The 22902-nt window shown below is 32.6% G+C and overlaps 1 protein-coding gene across 1 annotated transcript in view; it reads right to left on the bottom strand.

The window, feature by feature from the left end:
* Window positions 1-22902, bottom strand: part of USP14 (ubiquitin specific peptidase 14) — a 33654-nt gene that overhangs the window by 3119 nt on the left and 7633 nt on the right. The window contains exons 3-15 of the mRNA XM_019741213.3: window positions 21643-21675; window positions 17345-17449; window positions 16477-16580; window positions 15839-15897; window positions 12601-12731; window positions 11598-11678; window positions 11141-11226; window positions 10367-10481; window positions 7910-7975; window positions 7663-7755; window positions 6461-6589; window positions 1120-1180; window positions 653-760 (exon numbers count right to left, since the gene is read on the bottom strand). Of these exons, the coding sequence (XP_019596772.3) occupies window positions 653-760; window positions 1120-1180; window positions 6461-6589; window positions 7663-7755; window positions 7910-7975; window positions 10367-10481; window positions 11141-11226; window positions 11598-11678; window positions 12601-12731; window positions 15839-15897; window positions 16477-16580; window positions 17345-17449; window positions 21643-21675 (1171 nt within the window). The remainder of the gene's footprint in view (window positions 1-652; window positions 761-1119; window positions 1181-6460; window positions 6590-7662; window positions 7756-7909; window positions 7976-10366; window positions 10482-11140; window positions 11227-11597; window positions 11679-12600; window positions 12732-15838; window positions 15898-16476; window positions 16581-17344; window positions 17450-21642; window positions 21676-22902) is intronic.

Here is a 22902-nt window from a genome sequence, read left to right on the forward strand (position 1 = left end):
AGTGGAAAAGAAAGTTAATATCCCACAATTTTTCAGAGTTCCATTTCAAAAAAGGTACCAAGTAACATTATGCACAGCAGTATTCCATCTACCATATCAACAGTTCTCAAAGTATGGTCCAGGAATTACTCAGGTTCAAGACTCCTTTCAGGAGTTCCGTGAAAGTTACGACTATTTTTCATAACATTACTAAAGGATTAATTGCCTTTTCCCCTTCATTCTCTCAAGTGTGCTCTGGAATTTTCCATAGGCTACACAATGTGGATAAAGTAACAGATGGAATGCAGAAACTATTACGAGAATCTAGCTGTCTCCTATTAAGCCAGACAAAAAAAGACCTAAAAAGATGTAAATCAATGCCATTTCTTGCTAAATTTTTTTGGGGGAAAATACTATATTTTTTCAATGTTATTTTAATATATAATGGGTTTATTACTGTCAGTTTTAAATGAATTTACTTCTGTTTTAATTTCTATTACAGTAAATAAGAGACATAATCCTCATAACCAAACGCTCTTTGGAAAAGTCCTCAATAATTACGAATTTATAGGGGTTGTGAGACAAAAAAGTTCTAGAACCACTGTGCTATAAAATTTACACTAAACAAACTGCTAAAATAGTGTGTAACAATTGAAAAAAGTAGAATCTTTACCTTGTTTTCTTTTCACCCATGATACGTAATGTCCTGATGAGCTAGACCTTCCCTGATGTGTTAGCACTGCTTGTAAATCATAGTATCCACAATTATTGGAGCCAATGTCTAAAGAAAGATATAAATCCACTAATATTAAGCAATGAACAGCTATGTACTTTCTTAAGCTAAGTAACCAGCAAGAACAACTGTAAAGTTTAGCCTAAAGACTATTCTAATATTAGAATCCAGTAAGACACTACTGTTCACTCAGACTTTTAAAGAAGTATATCATTCATAGAACTATAAGCTTCAAAGAGTGACTTTTACTGTATGTCATATTAACATAAATTATACTTAAAGAAACCCAACTTTTAAAAAAAGCATTATATCTAAAAAAATATGGCAAGACAGTAATTTTACTTTAAAAAGGAACACACACGCGTGCGCACACACGATACCTCAATTGAAATGAAGATTTCACTTACCATCAGCAAAAGAAAAGGGCTCGTACTTAACTTCTTTCTGGGGACTACTCTTTTTGTCAGTCTGAGGAAAAATATGTTTAATTTTAAACCATGATATTGGAAATAAAATTTGCATTCTCAAAGAGTACAGGTTTCCCCACTATGTGAAAGTAGAGCATTCCTGTGAAAACTTTCATAAACCAAAATGGCATAAAGCGAAGAGTATCTCCTGCTTTCTGAAAGTTCACATTATACGACTTCACTTTTACTGTAAGCGAAAGACCTACAGTAGTACAGTAATGGCTTTTCTTATAAAAGTGAAAATCCTTGGATTTCTTTTGGTTAGCAAAGACAGGTATGTCTCATAAAACCAAAGTGGTATACGCAAACTTTTGGAAAGCAGGGAATACCTGCATTCATTTCCATCAATATTTACTGTTTACAAGTGCAAAGCAACGAGGCAGCAACAAAATATGGTCTGCCTTACAAATTAGTAAAATGATATAACTACAATTAACACAAAACTAGAAACCCAAAAGTACTACACTTTAACAGTATACAATCTTGTATGTATAGTAACAGATCCTCTGATTACAAAACCAACACTACACCACTAAAGCTAGAGCATATACTAGTACATATAAACAGTGCTCTAGGGTAGAAATGGAAAACCCAATTCTATAATTTTACCAAATACTATCAAACCACATATAAAATTGTTTTGTTGGAAAAAAAAAACACACAAAAAAAGCTGCCTCAAAAAAGAGAAGTTGAATTATTGCAATAATAATCTACAGAGAGTGCCAAAAAAATGTATACACATTTTAAGAATGCAGAAGACGAACTTAATACGGAAATTTTTGACTACATGGGTGGTCGGCAACCCAAGCCCCCACATTGTATATAATGTAATATCTACAGCAACCACAAATAAGCTATACAAAGAAATACATTCAAATATATTATAGATAAATCAAACTAGAATTCTAAAAAATGTTCAAGTAATGTACAAGAAGGCAAAAGAAATGAAAATACAGAATAAAATATAGATTTAAACACTAACATATCAGTAATTATATTAAGTATAAATGGTCTAAATATATCAATAAAAAGAGGTTAACGGATTAAAGAATATGACCCAACTATATGCTGTCTGTAAGAAACTCACTCCAAATATAACAGTCTGGGAAAATTTAATGTAGAAGGATGGAAAAAGATATATCATGCAAACATTAACAAAAAGAAAGCAGCAGTGGCAAATTAATATAAGATAAAGTAGACTTCTGAGCAAAGAAAATTACCAGGGACAGAAGGAATATTGTATAATAAAAGGGTCATTCCACCAACACAAAGCAATCCTAAATGTGTATGCACCAAATAAAAGAGCTATAAAACATGCAAAGCAAAAGCTGACAGAACTGAATGAGAAACAGACAAGTCCACAACATTAGCTGAAGACTTCACAAATCCACTCTCGACAACAGAACTAGACAGAAAAATAGCAAGGTTATAGAAAAATGCAACCTCTCAAACCAACCATATCTAATCAATGTCTACAGAACAATCAACAACAGAACACACATTCTTTTCAAGTGCCCACAGAACATATTCCAAGATAGATCACATCCTGAGCTATAAAGCAAATTTCAACAAATTTAAAAGCATTTAATAACACAAGTATGCTCTTTCACTACAATGGAATCAAACTAGAATCAACAGACAGCAAAAATTTCCAAACACTTGGAAACTAAAAATATTAACAAATAATTCAAGGTCAAAGAGAAGTCTCGAGGGAAATAATAATAATACAAGAAACAATGAAAGTGAAAACACAATACAGTGTACCTCGGTTTTTGAACATCTCCGTTGACAAACATTTCAGTTTATGAACGCCGTAAATTTTATGGATCTATGGTATCATTAGATAGTAAAATTCATGCTAAATTTGCAGTTTTAGGGGTTGATTTTAAAGGTCTGGAACGGAGTAATCCATTTTGCATTACTTTCTATGGGGAAACCGCGCCTCAGTTTTTGAACGTTTCAGAACTCTTAACGGTCTTTTGGAATGGATTACGTTAGAATACCGAGGTACCACTGTATAATAAAATTTGTAGGACACAGTAAAAGAACTGCTAAACGCATACATTAGAAAATAGAGAAAAGTCTGAAAAAAACCTAAGCTCCCACACCTTAAGATCCTGCAAGAGGCACAATAACCCCAAAGCAAGTAGAAGAAAGTAAATAACAGTAGAAATCAATAAAATTAGATACAGAAAAATAACAGAGAAATCAATGAAACAAAGAGCCAGTTCTCTGAAATATCAATAAAATTGACAATCCTCTACGAAGACTGACAAATGAGGTAAAAAAGACACAAATTACTACATACCCTGCAGACATCAAAAGAATAATAAAATAAATACTAGGGACAATTCTACACATAAAACTGATTAACTAGATGAAATGGATCAATTCCATGTAAACACAAACTACCAAAACAAACCCAGTGAAACAGATCATTTGAATAGCTCATAACTACAGAGGGTGCCAAAAAAAATGTATACACATTTTAAGAAAGGAAAAAACTATTAAAATTGTAATACAATGAATGACGCTAGCATTCCTTTGACTAACGCCATCTTTTGAGCAAACGTCATACTACACACATTGCTACCGTAATTAATTCAACTTCTAAAAGTAATACATAGATAACATCTCTTAAAATGTGCACATTTTTTGGCACTCCCAGTATCAAAGTTGAATTTGTAATTTAACAACTCCTGAAAAAGAAATCTCCAGGCCCAGATTGTTGTACCAGACAATACTACCAAACATTTGAAGAAAATTAACACCAATTATTCTACACAATCTCTTTCAAAGAGGAAAAAGAAGAAACAGCTAATAAACCAGTTCAGCAAAGTAAAAGATACAAGATCAATACAAAAGTCATTTGTAATAAATAGTCCAAAAATGAAATTAAGAAAGCAATGCCATTTACAAAAACATCAAAAAGAATAAGACACTTAGGAATTTAAGCAAAGTAGTACAAGATTTTTACACTAAAAACTATAAGACATTGTTGAAAAAATTAAAGACCTATAAAGAGAAAGACCCATCAAGTTCATGGATTGTAAGACTTAATACTATTAAAATAGCAATACTCCCCAAATTGATCTACAGATTTGATGCAATCCCTATCAAAATTCCACTTGCTTTCTTTGAAGAAATGGACAAAGTGATCCTAAAATAAATATGAAAATACAAGGGACTCAGAAGAGCGAAAAGAAGAACAAGAAGTTGGAAGGCTCATACTTTGCTACACTCCTTACTACAAAACTACACTAATCAAGACTGTGGTACTGGCATAAGGACAGACATATAAACCAGTGGAATAAAACTGAGAGTCCAGAAACATACATCTATGGTCAACTGATTCTCTCTACAAGCGTGCCAAAACCATTCAATGAGCAAAGAATAATCTTTTCAACAAATGGTGCTGGGACAACTGGACATTCACATGTAATAGAATGAATTTGGACCTGTACCTGATCCAATATACAAAAGTTAACCCTGAATAAATCAGAGACCTGCATGGAAGAACCAAAACTATAAAATTCTTAGAAGAAAATATAGGCATAAATCTTCAAGGCCTTTTGACTAGGCAATGGTTTCTTAGATATGACACCAAATGCAACATAAGCAAAAAAAAAGACTGAATTACATCAAAATTAAAAGCTTTCCCTTTGCAAAATACCGTTAAGAGGATAAAAAGACAAAGCTACAGGCTGGGAGAAAATATTTGGCAACTTATTATCCAACAAAGGACTACTCTTTTCAAAATTCAAGAGTATAAAACAGCACAATCAGAAAATGGGTAGAAGGCATGAAGAGATATTTCACCAAAGAGGATATACAAATGCCAAATAAACACATGAAGACATGTTCAACGTAAGGAAATGCAAATTAAAACCACAATGAGGTATAACTGCAAACCTATCAAATGGCTAAAATAAAAAAGTGACACCACCAAATTCTGGCAAGAATGCAGAGAGTGGATTAGTCATATACTGCTGATGAGAACCTAAAATGGTACAGCCACTATGGAAAACATTTGACAGTTTCTTTAAAAACTAAATATACAACAACCATGCAGAGAAATGAGTATTTAAGTTTACACTAAAACTGGTTAAATGAATGCTTACAGCAGCTTTAATCCTAATAGACAAAACTGGAAACCACCTGTCTTCAATGGGTGAATGGCTAAGCAAACTGCGGTATATCCTTATCCATATGGAATACTATTCAGCAATAAAAATAAAAAAAAAACAACTACTGCTATATGAAACAATCTCCAGAGAATTAATCTCCAGAGAATTATGCTGAGTGAGAAACGTCAATCCCAAAAAGTTACATAATGTATGATTCCATTTATTCCTTCCTTGAAATGACAACATTACAGAAATGGAGAACAGCGGTTGTGAGGAATCAAGGAGAGGGTTAGGGTAAAAGGGAAGTGGGTTTGGCTACAACGGGGCAAAACTCCTATGAGGGATCTTTGTAGTGATGGAAATGTACTGTGTCTGGATTGTATCGATGTCAATATCCTGGTTGTGATACTGTATTATAGTTTTTGCAAGATGTAACCACTGGGGCAACTGTATCAAAGATGCTCCAGGTATCTTTGTATTATTTCTTAAAACTGCATGTGATTCTACAACTTTCTCAAAATAAAGTTTCATTTTTTAAAAATTGCTTCTCTCTCTATAACAGTAACCTATTTTAAAATTTAATAGATTATAATATCACAATGGAAATCTTTCTAATTACCAGCAAATACCATTTTCATTTTGAAGGAAAAAATCCAACAAATAATAATTCAGCTGCACTTTATCTGAACCCAAGACAATACAATGTGTTAAACATAAAGTTGCTAAGGTTGTAATTTTAGCAGCTACAGGAATTCTAGCAGCATTTATTAAAAGATACGACTCAATTGTCACAGTGAGAATAACTGAATCAATATGTTGTACAACCAAGTCTATCTAAAAATGGATATAACTCCATGCCTTGCAAGGAAAATAAAATATGCTGAAAATACTAGGCAAGATTTTACAGGGGGAAAGAAAATATTATGTTTATTCTACTATAAAGGACCCATTTATCATAACTATAGTTCTTTTTCTTATGCTAAAATACACCTAAAACTTTACAGGCTTGCATCAATTTATGTGGGATTTGTGTATTTGCTAAATAAAACACAGGGTCATCCATTTTTACTAATAAGTTAACAATACAAAGTAACTGTTAAACACTGATTGGATACTAAAATATTAAGATTAGAAAATCAGCAATAAGAACCTACTGTCTTTGTCTGCTGATTCACTTTTTTATCTTCTAGATCCTTGAATTTTGATCGAAAAGAGACCATTTTCTCTTGAAGTTCAGGTGTACATAGTTCATACACATCCAACATAAGAGGAAATTTAACATCCTACATACAAACCAGAAAGAAAATAAAGTGTAAGAGACATAAAGGTAGTTATTTAAAATACCTACCACACTTTTAAAGTAACGCTTCCATAATTCAACTCAAGTTGAAAATAAAATGCATAAAAATCACTTGGAAATATCTATGCAGTTGAAAACATCATCGTGCTTATTTTCAATCTGGTCCTAACTTGAAGGTAAAAAATTTTTTAATATTTTTCTCCATTAAATATTTTGAGCCATGAAACTGACCACAGAGGAGTTACCAAAATTTATATGACCAAAGAAGCATTTCAGAAATATCAGACTAGTTGTTGTGAAAATAATGGATATCTAAAACCAGCAGAGGAGTCAATTTACAAATGGAGTCACATACGACTTTTTAAAATTTGAAATACAATTTTATACAGGAACAGTGATATAGTTCAATAACTAATATTAATATATAAAGTTAACACTAGTAGATACTTCAACTACACTCAGTCTTTTCATTTAACACTAAGTATATTTGAAAATATATTACGAATTTCAGCTTAAGAGGCTAGAATTATATATACCTCCTTCAAGGATCAGAGACTGGATATGTAGCAGTGCTACAGCTCAATAACAGCTACTTCCTAAGGCTGGCCCCTACACTCTTGGGCACCAATAATTTAATACTCTCTTCTTTCACTTGGAAGAAAGGAACCGCCTAGAACAGACTACAGTGTGCTCTACTGTACCCTCCCCATCTCTAACCCCAAATCTTCCTGGAGCTGAGAACCTGGTCTAGGGCAGTATTAATGGAGAACGGAAGGCATCAATCAGAATTATCTGGAAATCTTTTTAAAAATGTTAAGACCACTGAAACAGATACTGGGCGTTGGGGAGAAGCCAAGCATGCGTATGATTCAAAATAAAATGGACAACAGACAATTCCAATGCACATCTTGGTTAAGAATCATTTGTCTAAGTAATAAATTCCCTATTTATAGTATTTCAAAGAGTTTATCCCTAAGGAATAAAGAAACCTACTGTAAGGGATTGCCTTCTGAGAATAATTAATCTTTTTATTATACTAAAGAGTTCATTACTAACCTTAAGAACTTTAGCATTCACAGATTCCTTCTCTTTATAAAAAAATCGAACCATCTGAATAGTCAAGTACGCAGGTAGCCGGCTGATCTTGGACTGAGGAGAAAATGGAAAGAAATCCTATTTACATGCGAATACCACACAAGTTTTTAATTCCTTGGATTGGTAAAAACAAAGACTGGGCAACATTAACTCACGGGAAAACTTTTAACGAAACGGAATTCAATTTCAAAAGGAATGCACAACTTACAGATTTGATGTACAAAGCATTTCTTTGCAATGTTGGAGACTGTTTGGTGATTTCTTCCTGAAGTCGCTAAAAAAACGTAACAGAAAACCAAATGTTAGTTTTAAATAACTTTTTTCTGCAAATCAGAATTACACCTGGTTCTTTTAAAAATTAGTACTACTTAATAGACAATGTACAGTAAGGATATCAATGGACTTACACCAATGAGAAATAATTTGAATGAGGACAACGTGGGAAGACTTTTAGATATGGTTCAGTTCTTAAAAGCCATCAAAAAATTTATACTAGTGCGAACTCATCGGCATGTAAATGTTTTAAGTTTTTAAATTATGACCCCACTGTTACTCAGATTCTGAGTTTATACTGCATTTTATATAACATAAGAAAACCTTTTATGGCATTCCTCTACTTATGGTTTATTAGAATACTCATATTAGAGGAAAATTAAGAGAATGTAGGAAGTCCGTGTTCTTTATGCTTTATATTTAAACGCCTTCCAGAACCAATCAATTATTGTTAAATTTCATAAAAGTCATAACAAAGAAAATCTGTTAATCTAACGTATGTGAGAAAGACTTTGGTTGTTTTATATGTCTTAATGATCATGTCTGCCTTTCTATTTCTTACGGCCTGTGTGACACTGGGCAAGATAGTTTATCCCCTCTTGACATCATTTGTAAATGGTGATGAAACTGCCTATGTTAATTATAGTTCTGTTGTTAGTACATGTCGAAAACTTGGAAACTAGCATATAGTCTATGTTCAATAAACATTACCTACTATTTCTAATATCAAAAAAAATTAGCACTACTAATGTGCTCTGCTTTGAGAACACAAACATAAGAGTTAAAACAATTTACTGTTAATGTTTATTCCAAGCATGTTACACTTGTGTAAATAATTGTTTAAAGTTTGATTTTTAAAAACTATTACTCTTATTACAAAAGGAATCACTGTGGTGTAGCTTTTTAACATTTAATCAAGTTTATTCAGCAGCAATGAAGTAAAGAAATGGTGAATCCAATTACTCAAGAATAATCAGAAAAAATGACGATAAAGCATTTAAAAAATTACGAAGGCAAAAAATACAAAATCTCATGTTTTTTAAGAAACTGTATCCAGTACAATGTTATTCATCAGGTAAGCTATTATTACCAACCCACTATTATCTACAAGTTCCAAGTATATTTGGTTTTCCTGGAAATTTATAAAATTATGAAGAAAAGATCATGCTGGAGAGTCCCTGCCAACACACTCCATTCCATTTCATACGCTCCAATTAACACTTATACTTCACGTTTTAATGCCCTGAAACGTGCACATCATTAATACACGTATGTCATAGGATTCCTGGTGGTTAGCTAGTATTTGTAATGCTAGGTTACATTAAATTATTTTTAATTTATAAAATTAAAATGAACTTCTCTCAGAAGTCATTATGCTTCACACCTCTCCTCTCAGTGTCACACAGAGAAGAATATCACTATTTATCTATCTGCTTCTTAAGTCTATATTTACTAACCCTTCCCTTAACCCATCATATCCCAAACTGTAGATACGAGCTCCCAGATGACAAATTATCTTATCAATGTAATCCCTGCCCTAATTCATCACCTATCCTTCAAGAGCTGTGCATATTCCCCAAACCACGTCAAATTAATGTTAGCAAGCAAAACCATTGTATTTTATCAATCTGCTCATTAGAATGCATTCTTTAGTATGACACTGGAGAAAGAGGGATAACTAAATAATTAGAGGAGCCAGTTCTAGAGCTGGCTCTGCCACACATCAATTAAGTCACTTAAATTCTAGGACCTCACCTGCAATACTAGTACAATAGCAGAACGACTATATGGCCTGATTTGCACAGTACAACCCCAGTTTATATGGCATACTTATTCATATACCTACATCATAATACCCTCAAGGGTGTTCTGCAAGCCTCTTGTCACATATTACTCAACCAATCAATACAATCTGTATAATGACCTTACTTAATATATACTGTTGATTCATTAACACAGAACTCACATGCAACTACACTAAAACTCATCCCTGAAAACGAAGCTTATCTAAGAAAATTTATTTTCTCCTTAAGGTGTATCACAGCCCTCGTGCACTCAGAACACTAGGCACCTCTTCAGCACTACGCCTACAGGCCATTTTAAACAGCAAAATCATCAAAAAGCACAAAAATGCGACAAATGTGGCACTAAAATGACTGCAAAAAGGACACTTGTTTATAGGATGAGAGCTGAAACAAGAAGGCAGAGCATCACCTTTCTGGACCTCAGGTGGGACAGTGTGTGTCAGGCAACTCAAACTTTTTGCCACTTTGAACATGGAAAATGACTATGAAAACACCATGATTACTGATGGTGGGGTTACAAATAAATTTTACCAAGCAGGTGCAAATATGGAACCTGTGAAAAATGAGGATCAACTAATTATCCTTACCAATTTAAGTCCTGTGAAAAGATACTTGACTTCTTGATTGATAAAACAGCTAAGCTGAAGCTGATTTTCCTTTCCTTTAGTGACTTCTTCTTCTTCAGATTCTGTACATTTCATGCTTTGCAAAATCAGATAAGGAATATACTAACAGGCATTCAATTTATCATGTAATCTTGAATATAGTAAGTTATCCTAATGCTATTTAAGTTAATAGCATCATTCATTAGTATTTAAAATATTGTGGTCTCCCAATAGAGATTTCAACATACATAAAAATGTTCATTCACTTACCAACAATACTAAGTAATGAATGTATGCTAAAAAATGAACTCTAAACAATATGTTGCAATTTAAATGGTCTTAAAAACCCAAAGGCACATAAACAGGAATATTTTCTAAGTTTCTGCCCATCTCCTACAAAATAGAACTTCCCTAAATTCTAGTTTTATGAATTGGTTCAATCTCATGTATATAATTAGTACACTCTATTTTATATAATTAAAAATTAATTTTCTTTGAGGCAAATTAATGAGGTAGATTCTAAAGATGTTCTTAGAAAAAAATAATGAATATCCTTAGAGTGTACATTTATATAAACTTCAAGATCATTCCAATGGGTTTATTGTCCGAATTCCTAATTTCCATATTTTTCAGACATCATAACCTCTGAAGAATGTTTCTTCTTACCCTACCCACCATTCCAATCAGTCAACACTATACCAATTCACTTCTAGTGTAAGTTGAATAGTTTATACATATCTGGGCTCACAAGGATACGTAGTTTCAAACTCAACCCCAAAGAATTGATCAATTAAACTTTTCTTTTTAGAAGGTGTCACAGCTGATGCAGATGAAGAATCTGTCTGCAAAAATTAAAATGAAATAAAAATTCCAATTTTACTCTATAGATATTAATGTACATTTCCTCCCACACAATCATTTAGTAATACATATTTAAGCTTTTTAAAATGTAATCCCTTTCTGTAAAATCTTTCTACTATTCAAAAAAACATTACCAAAAGACTACAGATGTTCAATAATATTAATTAAGTTTAATAAAAATAAATTGAATTCAAGTGTGAAATGCAACCTTTCAAATTCCAACTATAGATTAAGCATCTAAATAGTACTCAAGTACATGTCTGTCTATTAAGATGAATTTATTTCAAGTCTTTGGTGTGGGGGTGAATCAAGGTATAATGAAAATCTGTAATCACAAATATATTTCAATTACCTCTTTAATAGAATCATCCTCTATGGCTTCCAATTTCTGTTGCAATACTCGCATCATTTGTATCCAACATTCATTAGCATCCTAAATTTAAAAATGACATAGTCAGTATTCCTGGCTGTGACAGTGTTTAGTCTATAGAATCCTTCCAAAATAACTAGTTTCTTTAGAGAAGCGGAAGCTGTTAAAATATTAATCCAAATTAGATATCTTCAAAACAATGAAACATTCCAAAATAGTTTATTCATTCATTCAAGAGATGTTTCTGAACTCCTAATTATGCTAAATATTTACTGTTCTGGACACTAGGAATACATAACAATAAAAAAATAGAAAAAGTCCTAATGGGAAACACAAATAAACAAAATATAACATAGATTCAAGTAAAGAGAAAGATTATTAAGGAAAAAAAGGCAATACAGGAGCAGAAGGTGATCAGGGGAAGGAAAGTATGTTATCTTAACAGGATAGTTAAGGAAAACCTTGACTATTTGAGCAGTTGAGACCAGAACAAGGTAAGGGGGAAAGCCATGCATATATCTGAGAGCCAAAGAAACAAGAGCAAAGGCCCTGCAGAAAGAGGATATTTGGAGGGTTTAAAAAACGGCAAGAAAACAGTGCATCTGGAGAGAAGTGAGCAAGGAGAGTGGCACATGATGAGTTCAGAGAGGTAGCCAGGAACTAGATTATTTAGGATTATTTAGGATTTAGATTATTCAGGATAGAAAAGTACTAGGAAGTATTGAACAAGGGACCAACATAATTTTATTTACATTTTAGAAAGGACTCTGGGGGCTGTATGGAGAAACACGGCATAGGGACAGAAGCAGGATCAAGATGATCAGTTAACAGACTATTGCACCACTCCAGGCAAGAGATACTCGTGGTGTGAACCAGAGAGGACTGTTCTTTATATTTCCAAATATACTCCAATTAAGTATAGTAAGTATAGGAAACCTAAGTTTTACATTTACAAAATGAAAGCCAAGAACCTTGCCCTGATTACCTGTTGAAGATACTGTCCTTGATCGCCCTTCTCTGCAAACTGTGGAAAAGCCATGTGCAAAAACTGCAGTAGAATAATAGGTGGAATACTAGAAGAAGTTTTATCCATGGAATCAAACAAATCTCTAAGGGCTTAAACACAAAGCAAACAGTACTTTAGTAAAATAGTGGCATATTTAATACACGCTACTGTAAATCAAATCTCAATTACTATAAACAAAAAACTGTTTAATAACTATTTTTAAGTATATCAATTCATTTTGCAATTGTTGAATTCCTAATAAGATTTGTTTTTAAATCTTAAAGAACTCACAGAAGACTTTATACTGCAATCACTAGCTATACACAACTTCTGAGCCCTGCCCGTCCCTCTCTCCCCCCTTGCCAGCCTTTGTCTTCCCAAAGCAGGGTATGTTCATTCAATAGAGAACAACCTTTGTCTAGGATCAAACAGGCATAATGTTACTGCTCTGCCACTATGCTTTGCTTTTCTCAGGCCATCGGGTCACCACTCCCAGCCTACTCCCCTTTAAGCCCATACTTGGTTCCCATCTACTGAACTCCTGAATATTGAAATCTGGCTCCTTAAACATACTTCCTAATTCTACTGAACAGCTAAGAACCAAAACTAATTTGCCTCCTTCAAAATCTTTCCACTGCTCCTCCACTCTCAAATTCCTAAGTCCATGGTCATGGATTCAGCCCTGCTCTTGGGCGTTCAGAATACTTTTTCCTCTGCTGATTTCTAGCTACCACACTTTGTCCTTATTTCGTGTACAGCAAAACTCCAATCTAGCTTATCTCGACTTGTTTTGTTAACTAAGATGTGAAATGTTATCGGTCTGTGTACAGACTGAAACCCAGCAAACACTCCAAGATCTCAGCACAAAGCAAGTGCTCAATAAAATGTTCCCGAATAAAACAACTAAACACACTGAAAAATATTTTTGAAGGGCTGCAATTTAAGCATTACTACCAAGGTAATTATTTTTAAAATTAAAAAAAAAACTTAAATTGTAATAACACTTTAAAGTACATGCTACTCAAAAAAAATGATTTGATTATTTAATACATACCATGAACAGAGTATCTCAAAGTATTTCATTAGTTTGAAAAAAGGTCAAAAACACATTACACATTAAAAGAGACGAATGAGATTTGACAACAACTAAATGCAATGTGTGATCCTAAACTGGCTCCAGATACAAAAAAGAAAAACAACTTCAAAATGGGCAATACTGGCAAACTCTAAATAAAGTTTGCATTTTAGAGTACTGTTATCAGTGTGAAACTCCCAGATTATGAAAAATGTGGTTATGAATGACCTTACTCTTAGGAAATACATACTGAAGTTTTCAGGAATAAAAACCATGTCTGCAATTTACTGTCAAATGGTTCAGAATAAAACAACATGCATTATAGAGAATGACGAACCAGATGTTACAAAAAATTCGTAACTGGTGAATTCTTGCACATTTTCTGTAAATTTAAATTTAATTCAAAATAAAAAAGACAAGAACAGTATTTTTCATCCCATCAATACAAGCCTATGACACCGAAGAACTTATTGACATTCTGAGTTACTCTTAGATCAAGTGAAGCAATCAACTGAGCTAGATATAATTGATCACATTTTCTCATTAAAAACTTAATTTCAACAAATAATCTACTTTTAGAAAAAAAGAAGAAATCTCTCTAACTCCAAATGATGCAAAGAAACCTACTGTTTATAGTATTCAAAGTTAATGGTTGACTACAGTGAGATACCACTTCACACCCCTAGAATGGCTATAATCAAAGACAAACAATACCAAATGTTAGTGAGAATATGGAGAAATTGGAACCCTCACACATGCTGGGAGAAATGTAAAATGTAAAATAATGCAGCTGCTTTGGAAAAGTCTAGAAGTTTCTCAAAAGGTTAAATATAGTTACCATATAACCCAACAATTCCACTCCTAGATATTAACCCAAGAGAAATGACAACATATGTCCACACAAAGACTTGTACACAAATGTTTAGCAACACTTATAACAGTCAAAAAGTGGAAACCACCCAAATGCCTTTCAATAATAAAAGGACAAACAAAATGTGGTAGATCCGCACAATGCAATCTTATTCAGCAATAAAAAGGAATAAAATACTGATACATGCTATATTGTGGATGAATCTTAAAAACATTCTAAGTGAAAGAAATCATTCAAAAAAGACCACATGTTGGGGGCCGGCCCGGCCCAGTGGCTCAGGCGGTTAGAGCTCCATGCTCCTAACTCCAAAGGCTGCCAGTTCGATTCCCATATGGGCCAGTGGGCTCTCAACCGCAAGGTTGCCAGTTCAATTCCTCGAGTCCTGCAAGGGATGGTGGGCAACGCCCCCTACAACTAGTAACGGCAACTAGACCTGGAGCTGAGCTGCGCCCTCCACAACTAAGATTGGAAGGACAACAACTTGACTTGGAAAAAAGTCCTGGAAGTGTACACAGTGTTCCCCAATAAAGTCCTCTTCCCCTTTCCCAATAAAATCTTTTTAAAAAAGAACAGAAGACCACATATTATATAATTCCATTTACATGAGAAGTCCAGAATAGGGAATCTATAAAGGCTAACAGCTGATTGGTGTCTGCATAGGGCTGAGAGTGGTGTGGGGCAAACGGGATGACTACTAAAGGTTATAGTTTCTTTTTGGAGTGATGAAAATGTTCCAAAATTGAGTGTGGTGAAGGATACAAAACGCTGAATATACAAAAAACAACAACAAATTATACACTTTAAATGGGGAATTGTATGATATGTGCATTAAATCTCGATAAAGCTGTTACCAAAATTAGGTAAGAGATACATGGATTCATGTAATGAAGAAATAAGTTATTTCTATCCTTTAAGAATGTCTATTTCTCCTCATTCCCCATAGGCCAGTTCTTTACACTAATACCCACTGAGACTCTTTTATAAAACGATCACATCAACTATCACAAAACCTACTTTACTAATAGAATCTAAAGCCAAAATTATAATTTAATCCAAAATATCTAAAGACTGTTTTTGAAAAAGGAGACACATCACTGGTTTCTAATTTGGATAATAAAGTATGCCCTCAGTTGTTTAATATAAGTACTCCAATTTTAATGTTTTATAAAACACATTTTGTAAACTGAAAGATACTAAACAAACTTTTAAGTGAAAAATAACATTTGAGTACTATACTCCCTCTCAAAAAGTAGCATGTTTAAGATACTGACCTGCAGTAATATACTGTGCTGAAGCCATTTCCCCTGAAGCTCTCAAAGCACCAGCATACCTAAGGACATTAAGGCAGAATTAAATAATGGGATTCAATTCATTCTGAAACTCAAATGCGAAGAAACCAGTTAAAAAGACTTATTATGACCCCCTCATCTGCAAGTTTCTCAGAGTTGTTCAACCTCTTTATTTTCTTCTCTTCTGGTCTTGTTCCTTTAAGCATTATATGAGCAAAAAGGCACACTCAAAAAAAAGGAAACTTAAATGAATAAAGCCCACTTTAAATTCTTTCCCCTTGTCTAACTCATCTATTAACAAATATTTTCTGAAAATAGTGTAAAACAAAAAAGTACACCTTAACTGCCCATTATTACGAAGAAAATAAAATCCAACTTCAGAAATAATGAAAAAAAAGGCATTAGAAAAACATTAAATCAAAATCAATACACCTACATTCAGCACTAACATGCTAAATAAAAGAAGCTAGTCACAAAAAACCATATATTATTATAATTCCTTTTACATGAAATATACAGAACAGGCAAAACTATAAGACAAACAGTGCCATAATAGTTGCCTAGAGCTGCAGGTAGGAAGGGTACAAGGAGTGACTGATAATGAGTATGACGTTCCTTACCTTTTAAGGGCACTTTTGAGTTCAGGCACAGACCGAATACATTGAACTGTAGCATTCATGTAACAAGTGTTACCAAGGTTTGTCAATCCACATGGTAATTCCATCTGATTAAAAAAAAAGGATTAAACCATTTTTACAAAATGACACAGCATATATAAATCACTAAATTTCACCCTTTGAAGCAAGTACAATTTACCAGTTCATACCAATTTATGTTCCACCTTTATCCTAAAGTAACGTTTTATTTCCCCAACCAAAATTTTTACTTGTTATCATACTGACAATCATTCTCTGTTTTAATTCCCTTCTTAAAAATAATAAGAGGACAGTCATGTCCATCCTGCCCCCTTTGCAGGCTTATCATTAGAACACGGTAACAAACATACATAGAAACTCTTCAAAAAAAAAAAAAAAAAAAGAATGGTTAACAGTACTATGTAAATGCTGGATGGTAAAAATAATATAATAATAACATTTGACAAGTATGTGTTGGCCAGTTTCTAAATCAATGTTGCACTTAAATTAAGATTAAACTGTATGTATTTTTCACATGGAAGGTTTTATGAATTTAAATATCCCAGCATTTAAACTACGTAACCATTCTGTTTTCCCATAAAAATAATAAACACTTAAATAGTGCTGACTACCCACCACATATTTATTACAGCTATTAATTGACTTTATAATGAATTACCCAATTATAGAAGGACCCTAAAGCCAATTTCAAAAATAAAACTTATTTACTGCCTAAAACATACATCTTGATATTAAATCTTAAAAACATTCAGATGCTACTTTCTGAGAGGCACCTTAGTAACTGTACTTCTAAAAACCAGTGATCAACCATATAACATATGGTTCGTCTTACAGCAGATGCTAACTGTTCTTCTGTCATATCTTCTACGAAGACAGTTTTGGCTGAGGGTTCCTCAGGAAGAGCATCCGCTGATCCCATCATTAGTAGAGTCATTCCCTAGTTTTAAAAAAAAATTAATTTCATAAAAATGCTCAAAAGTTGATGTTTATATCCGTTGAAAGAAGCCAGACATAGAAAAACACATATTGCAAACTTCTAATTGCCAGAAAAGGTAAATCTATAGAGGCACAACATAGAATAGTAGGTGCTAGAGCTGAAGGTGGGAAGAGGGAGTGACTTTAAAAGTGACACACATTTCTTTCAGGGTGATGGAAATGTTCTAAATGTTCTAAAATTAGATTGTAGAAGGTTCCACAACTCTGTAAATATACCAAAAATCACTGAATTGTTTAAAAAAATAAAAAGTACTAAAATGGCTGCTTCAAGCCAGAGGTCATCGGCTTATGTGCAAAGGAACAGGAGTATACTTTTCAGAGTGGTGGAACGTCTGTATCTTGATAGTGGTGGTGGATACATAACTGTACAAAACCTAATTCAGCAAACTGTATACTAAAAATAGATGAATTTTATTTTATATAAATTATATATCAATAAAGCTAAGGAAAAAATTAATACTGTCATTAAAAACGTTAAGAATGTTTACAGTATTAGAGGAGGGAATTCTTCAAATGATCATTAACATTTAGTGGTATAATTTCTTCCCATAACAAATAAACTAAGCACTGATAAGACTCTTTCTGTAAATGTCTATTATGTAACTGTAACCATTATTTACATGTGAACTGAAATATTTTGAGAGCACTGCAATCTCCATTATTGGAAAACATCAAACCAGACACATAAATAAGTTCAAAATATCCAATTTTATAATTCTACATATCATTAACCTAAGGGAATACTTATATTCAATATATAGGTAACATTCCATACAATAGAAGAACAAGAAAGACACTGTGCCCCTAAATGTCATAATCCTGAAATGTGAACATCTTACTCAATATCTTAACTGGAAGACATGAACACATGAAACAAAGAAAAGGACTGGGAAGTTTAAAAAAAACAAACCAGAAGTGGAGATTAAAAAAAAAAGAGAAAAATACCCAGATGAGGATTAAAATTAGGAAGTTAATAAGGTCAACAAAATCATAGTCTTAGAGAGTACCTACCGTGTTTCCCCGAAAATAAGACCTAGCCAGACAATCAGCTCTAATGAGTCTTTTGGAGCAAAAATTAATAAGACCCGGTCTTATTTTAATTAATATAATACCTGGTTTTATATGACATAAGACCAGGTATTTATTACATTATATTACATTAATTATATTAACTATATTAAAAGACACATTAGAGCTGATGGTCCGGCTAGGTCTTATTTTGGGGGAAACATGGTAGGTTGAAATCTAATAATCTTCATTCTATCATCACCTGTTATTTTTACATAAACTTTGTATAAGATAATGGCACAGCAGTTCTAAACCATCACTAAAGAATCTTTTTCCAAAGACAACTCTCTCAGGAAAACAAAATATTTAAAAAACATATTAGCAATAGGCAGTCAAAAAATATTAGGTTGGTGCAAAAGTAATTGTGGTTTGAAAGGTTGAAAACAATTGCAAAACCGCAATTACTTTTGCACCAACCTAATACAAAAGAACAGAAAGAATACCAACAAATATCTAGAATAAACTTAACAAGAAATATGTAATAAGAAAACTATAAAGTTTGCTTAGGGATATAGAAAAACACCTAAATAAATTGAAGATGACATGCAGGTTTCTGGACTCGAGAATTACTATAAAGATGTGATTCCAAATTACTACACAAATTTAATGAAATTCCTTTTTGAAACTTTGCAAAATGATTCATTCATGTAGCAAATTAATATCCCTGACAACAGCTAAGAAATTTCTGAAAAGGAATAAAAAAGACCAAAAAATGTCATTTAAAATTAAGAAAACAGATTACACAATAAAGAATGTTGAGGTAATGCAGATAATAATTTAGAAAAAAAATATTATCAGTTCTCCACCTCATGGCATGCCATACCCAAAATGAATTACAAAGATGTAAATGTAAAAATATGATACAATTATAAAAACATGTAAGTGAATGAAAAAAAAAATCTTGCCTTGTTAAAATATTTTCTTAAATTGACATAAAAGATGGACTGATGTCACTAAGTACATAAATCTTTAAAACTTCCATAAAACATACCATAATCAAAAAGATAACTAGAAAATAGAATTATACAATATAGATGAGCACCAAAAAAAAAAAATCAGTAAGGCAGACACACAATAGAAAAATGGGCAAAAGAGATAAACAGAAAACAAAAAAATCATATTGAAAATAGTAAGCTTCTACCTTAAGAAGCTAGAAAAAGTACGTATTAAGTCCAAAGCAAAAGGAGGAAATAAAGCAAAGAGGGAAAATCAATAAAATAATAAACAAGCAAAGCTGATCCTTTGGGGGAGGGAAATCAATGAAATTAACAAACCTCAATACGAGGGAAAAAAGAGAAAAAACCACCACTATAGATTCTAGAATTAAAGAGTATGTTATGCCAATCAACTCAACTATTTACATTAAATGGACCAAGTCCTTAAAAGATGCAAATTACCAAAACTGATGTAAAAGAAAATACAGTATCTGAATGGTCCTACATTTACTAAAGACACTAAATTCTTAAGTCTTTCAACAAAGAACGTTCCAAACCTAGAGGCCTTCACTGGCGAATTCTATAAAACATGCAAAGAAAAAAAACAACACAAACACTTTCAGAAAAGATGGAAAGTGGGGATGCTTCCTAACTCATTCTATAAGGCCAGCATTATGCTGATAGCAAAATCAGACAAAGACAATTTAAGAAAACTATGAACCAATACCTCTCATGAAAAGAGACTTAAGAATCCTTTACAAAATGTTACCACATAGAATCCGGCAATATATAAAAAGGAAAATATATAATGACCAAGTGGGGTTTATCCCAAGAATGTGAAGTTGGTTTCCTACTCAAAAAAGTCAGTGTAGTTCACATTAACAAATTAAAGGATAAAAAACCAAATGATCATTTCAACAGATACACAGAAAAAGTATCTGACAAAATTCAACTACCACCCATGCTAAAAACTGTCAGCAAACTGCAAACAGAACTTCCTCAATCTATGATGAACATCTGTAAAAAAAACTTCCAGCTAAGACTGGAAACATTCCTCTTAAGATCAGAAAAAAGCAATGATGTTCACTATTAACCATTACTCAACATTGTGCTTAAAATCCTAACCAGTGGAATAAAGCAAGAAAAAAGGAAAAAGATAAAGCACAGAGACTGAAAAGGAAAAAAAGAAAACCATTCTGAATTGCAGATGATATGACTGTATATTTAAATAATCCTAGGACACTAATACGTAAAATCAGCAGTCACAGGATACAAGCTCAATACACAATAATTAATTCTATTTCTACATGCCAGTGAAGTAAGTAAGCAATAAAAAAAAAAAACAGAGATCATAAAGATTGGAAAGGGAGAAGTAAAACTGCCTCTATTTGCACATAACATGCTTATGTAAATAGAAAACTCAATGGAATCTACAAAAAACAACCCTACTGGAACTATTAAGTGAATTTAGTAAGGTCACAGGATGAAAATAATCTAACCATGAACACTGAAAAAACTTATTTTTTAAATATTGTTTTCAACAGCCAAGAAACATTAAGTTCCACAAATCTAGCAAAAACCATGCAAGATTACTATACTGAATTGAAAAACTACAAAATTCTGCTAAAAGAATAAAAAGACCTAAATTAATGGAGTACACCATATTTAAGGATTTTAATACTCAATACTGTTAAGATGTTCATTCTCCCCAAACTGAACTACAGAACTAGTCAATGCAATCTCCAACAAAATTCCAGGAGTCCATTTGTAGAAACTGACAGACTTATTCTAAAATTATATGGAAATGCAAACAAGCTAAAATAAAATATTCTTGAAGAAAAAGTTGGAGACTTACGCTACCTTATTTCAAGACTTGTTATAAAGTCTTTGTAATCAAGACCATATAATACAAGTTTATTCAAATATATCAATGAAACAAGGGTCCAAAAATAGACCTACAATTGATTTTTAAGAAAGACTCCAACATAAGTCAGTGGGAAAACGAAAAGTATTTTCAAAAGATGGTGCTGGAACAATTGGATATATATATGGAAAAAAGGCATTTGGAATATATTTTGGTATAATAATTAGGAAACTGCATTATAATAAGTGTTCTTAGGATAATACTTACATTTTTTATTTTGATGTTTCCCCAATCATCATCCTGTTTTAAAGACATACAAAAAGCATTTCACCACCTTGTACAATCCAAGCCTAATTTAATAATCAACTAATTTTAAGCTAGTTCAAAATAGAACTTTTTGTCAGCATATTTAAAATTACTGTAATCAAAAGTTTTTTAAAAAAGCACATACAGTCCTAAAGATATTAAGTCTAACAATTGCTTAAACTATGTAAAAAAACACAATCTAAAAGACAGTAAACTTGGCAGCACCAAAAGTACTAAAAAATTTGATTGATGACAAATAACAGAAACTAATTTTTTGCATGTTTGTTTTATGTTTGAAACCAGCAGAGTTAATAACTAGCTTATGTGGTAAGAATGAAGAGTAACTTACGAAATAAGATGTACATAAATAAGGAAATTATATAATTTATCACCCAAATCAGGAGATCCTTGAGAAAGGAAGTGCTATTACAAATTATACCAGGAGAGTAAACAGGATTACCCAAAGCAAACTAACCCTTAATAATACTTGCCCTGTCCACAAATGTTTCTCAAAGTACTAAATTTCACATCTGTGAAGCAATTAACAAATACTTTTACTTCAATATGTTCAACTAAATCAAGATTTTTGTTAATGCCATGATTGGTCCACAGGTATTTTGGACTACTGAAGCTAAGCCCTTACCTTCACAGGATAAAGTCAGTTCCATATTACACTTTTCTTTTTGCAGAAGGTACCAGGAACTCAACATGCTTCCCTTTGGTGGTGCCACTAATTATCTCTCTGGACACCCTGCTTCAAGTGGAGTAACGTTCAACCCTTGTCAGTTTAAGGGCTATTACTGCTAATCGTAAGTAATTATAACTATATATGCCGTCTCAGAGGACTTACTTATCCGAGGTCAAAATAGGTGAGAAATGAACCCAGATCTGCTTGACTTCTAAATCACATGCTTTTTTGCATGTTACATAAAGCTGTCTGATGCTCAGTTTCTTCATTTATAATATATAAAATCATTTACTTTCATCATTTTTAAAATACATACAGTTGAGAATTAAAGAAAATAAAAGCCTGGCACAGAATAAGTATTCAATGAATGATAGCTATCAGTAGTCCATTTCATTTAATTTATTCATATTTTTCTATAATTCTCCACAGTACACCACCAGTACAGGCATACCTCATTTTACTGTACTTTGCTTTATTGCACTTTGCAGATATTGTGTTTTTCACAAGACCCTCTACTAGCAAAAAAATTACCA

This window comes from Rhinolophus sinicus, chromosome 4 (assembly GCF_057876585.1).
Source record: "Rhinolophus sinicus isolate RSI-liver-muscle chromosome 4, RSI-T2T, whole genome shotgun sequence".
NCBI lineage: Eukaryota > Metazoa > Chordata > Mammalia > Chiroptera > Rhinolophidae > Rhinolophus > Rhinolophus sinicus.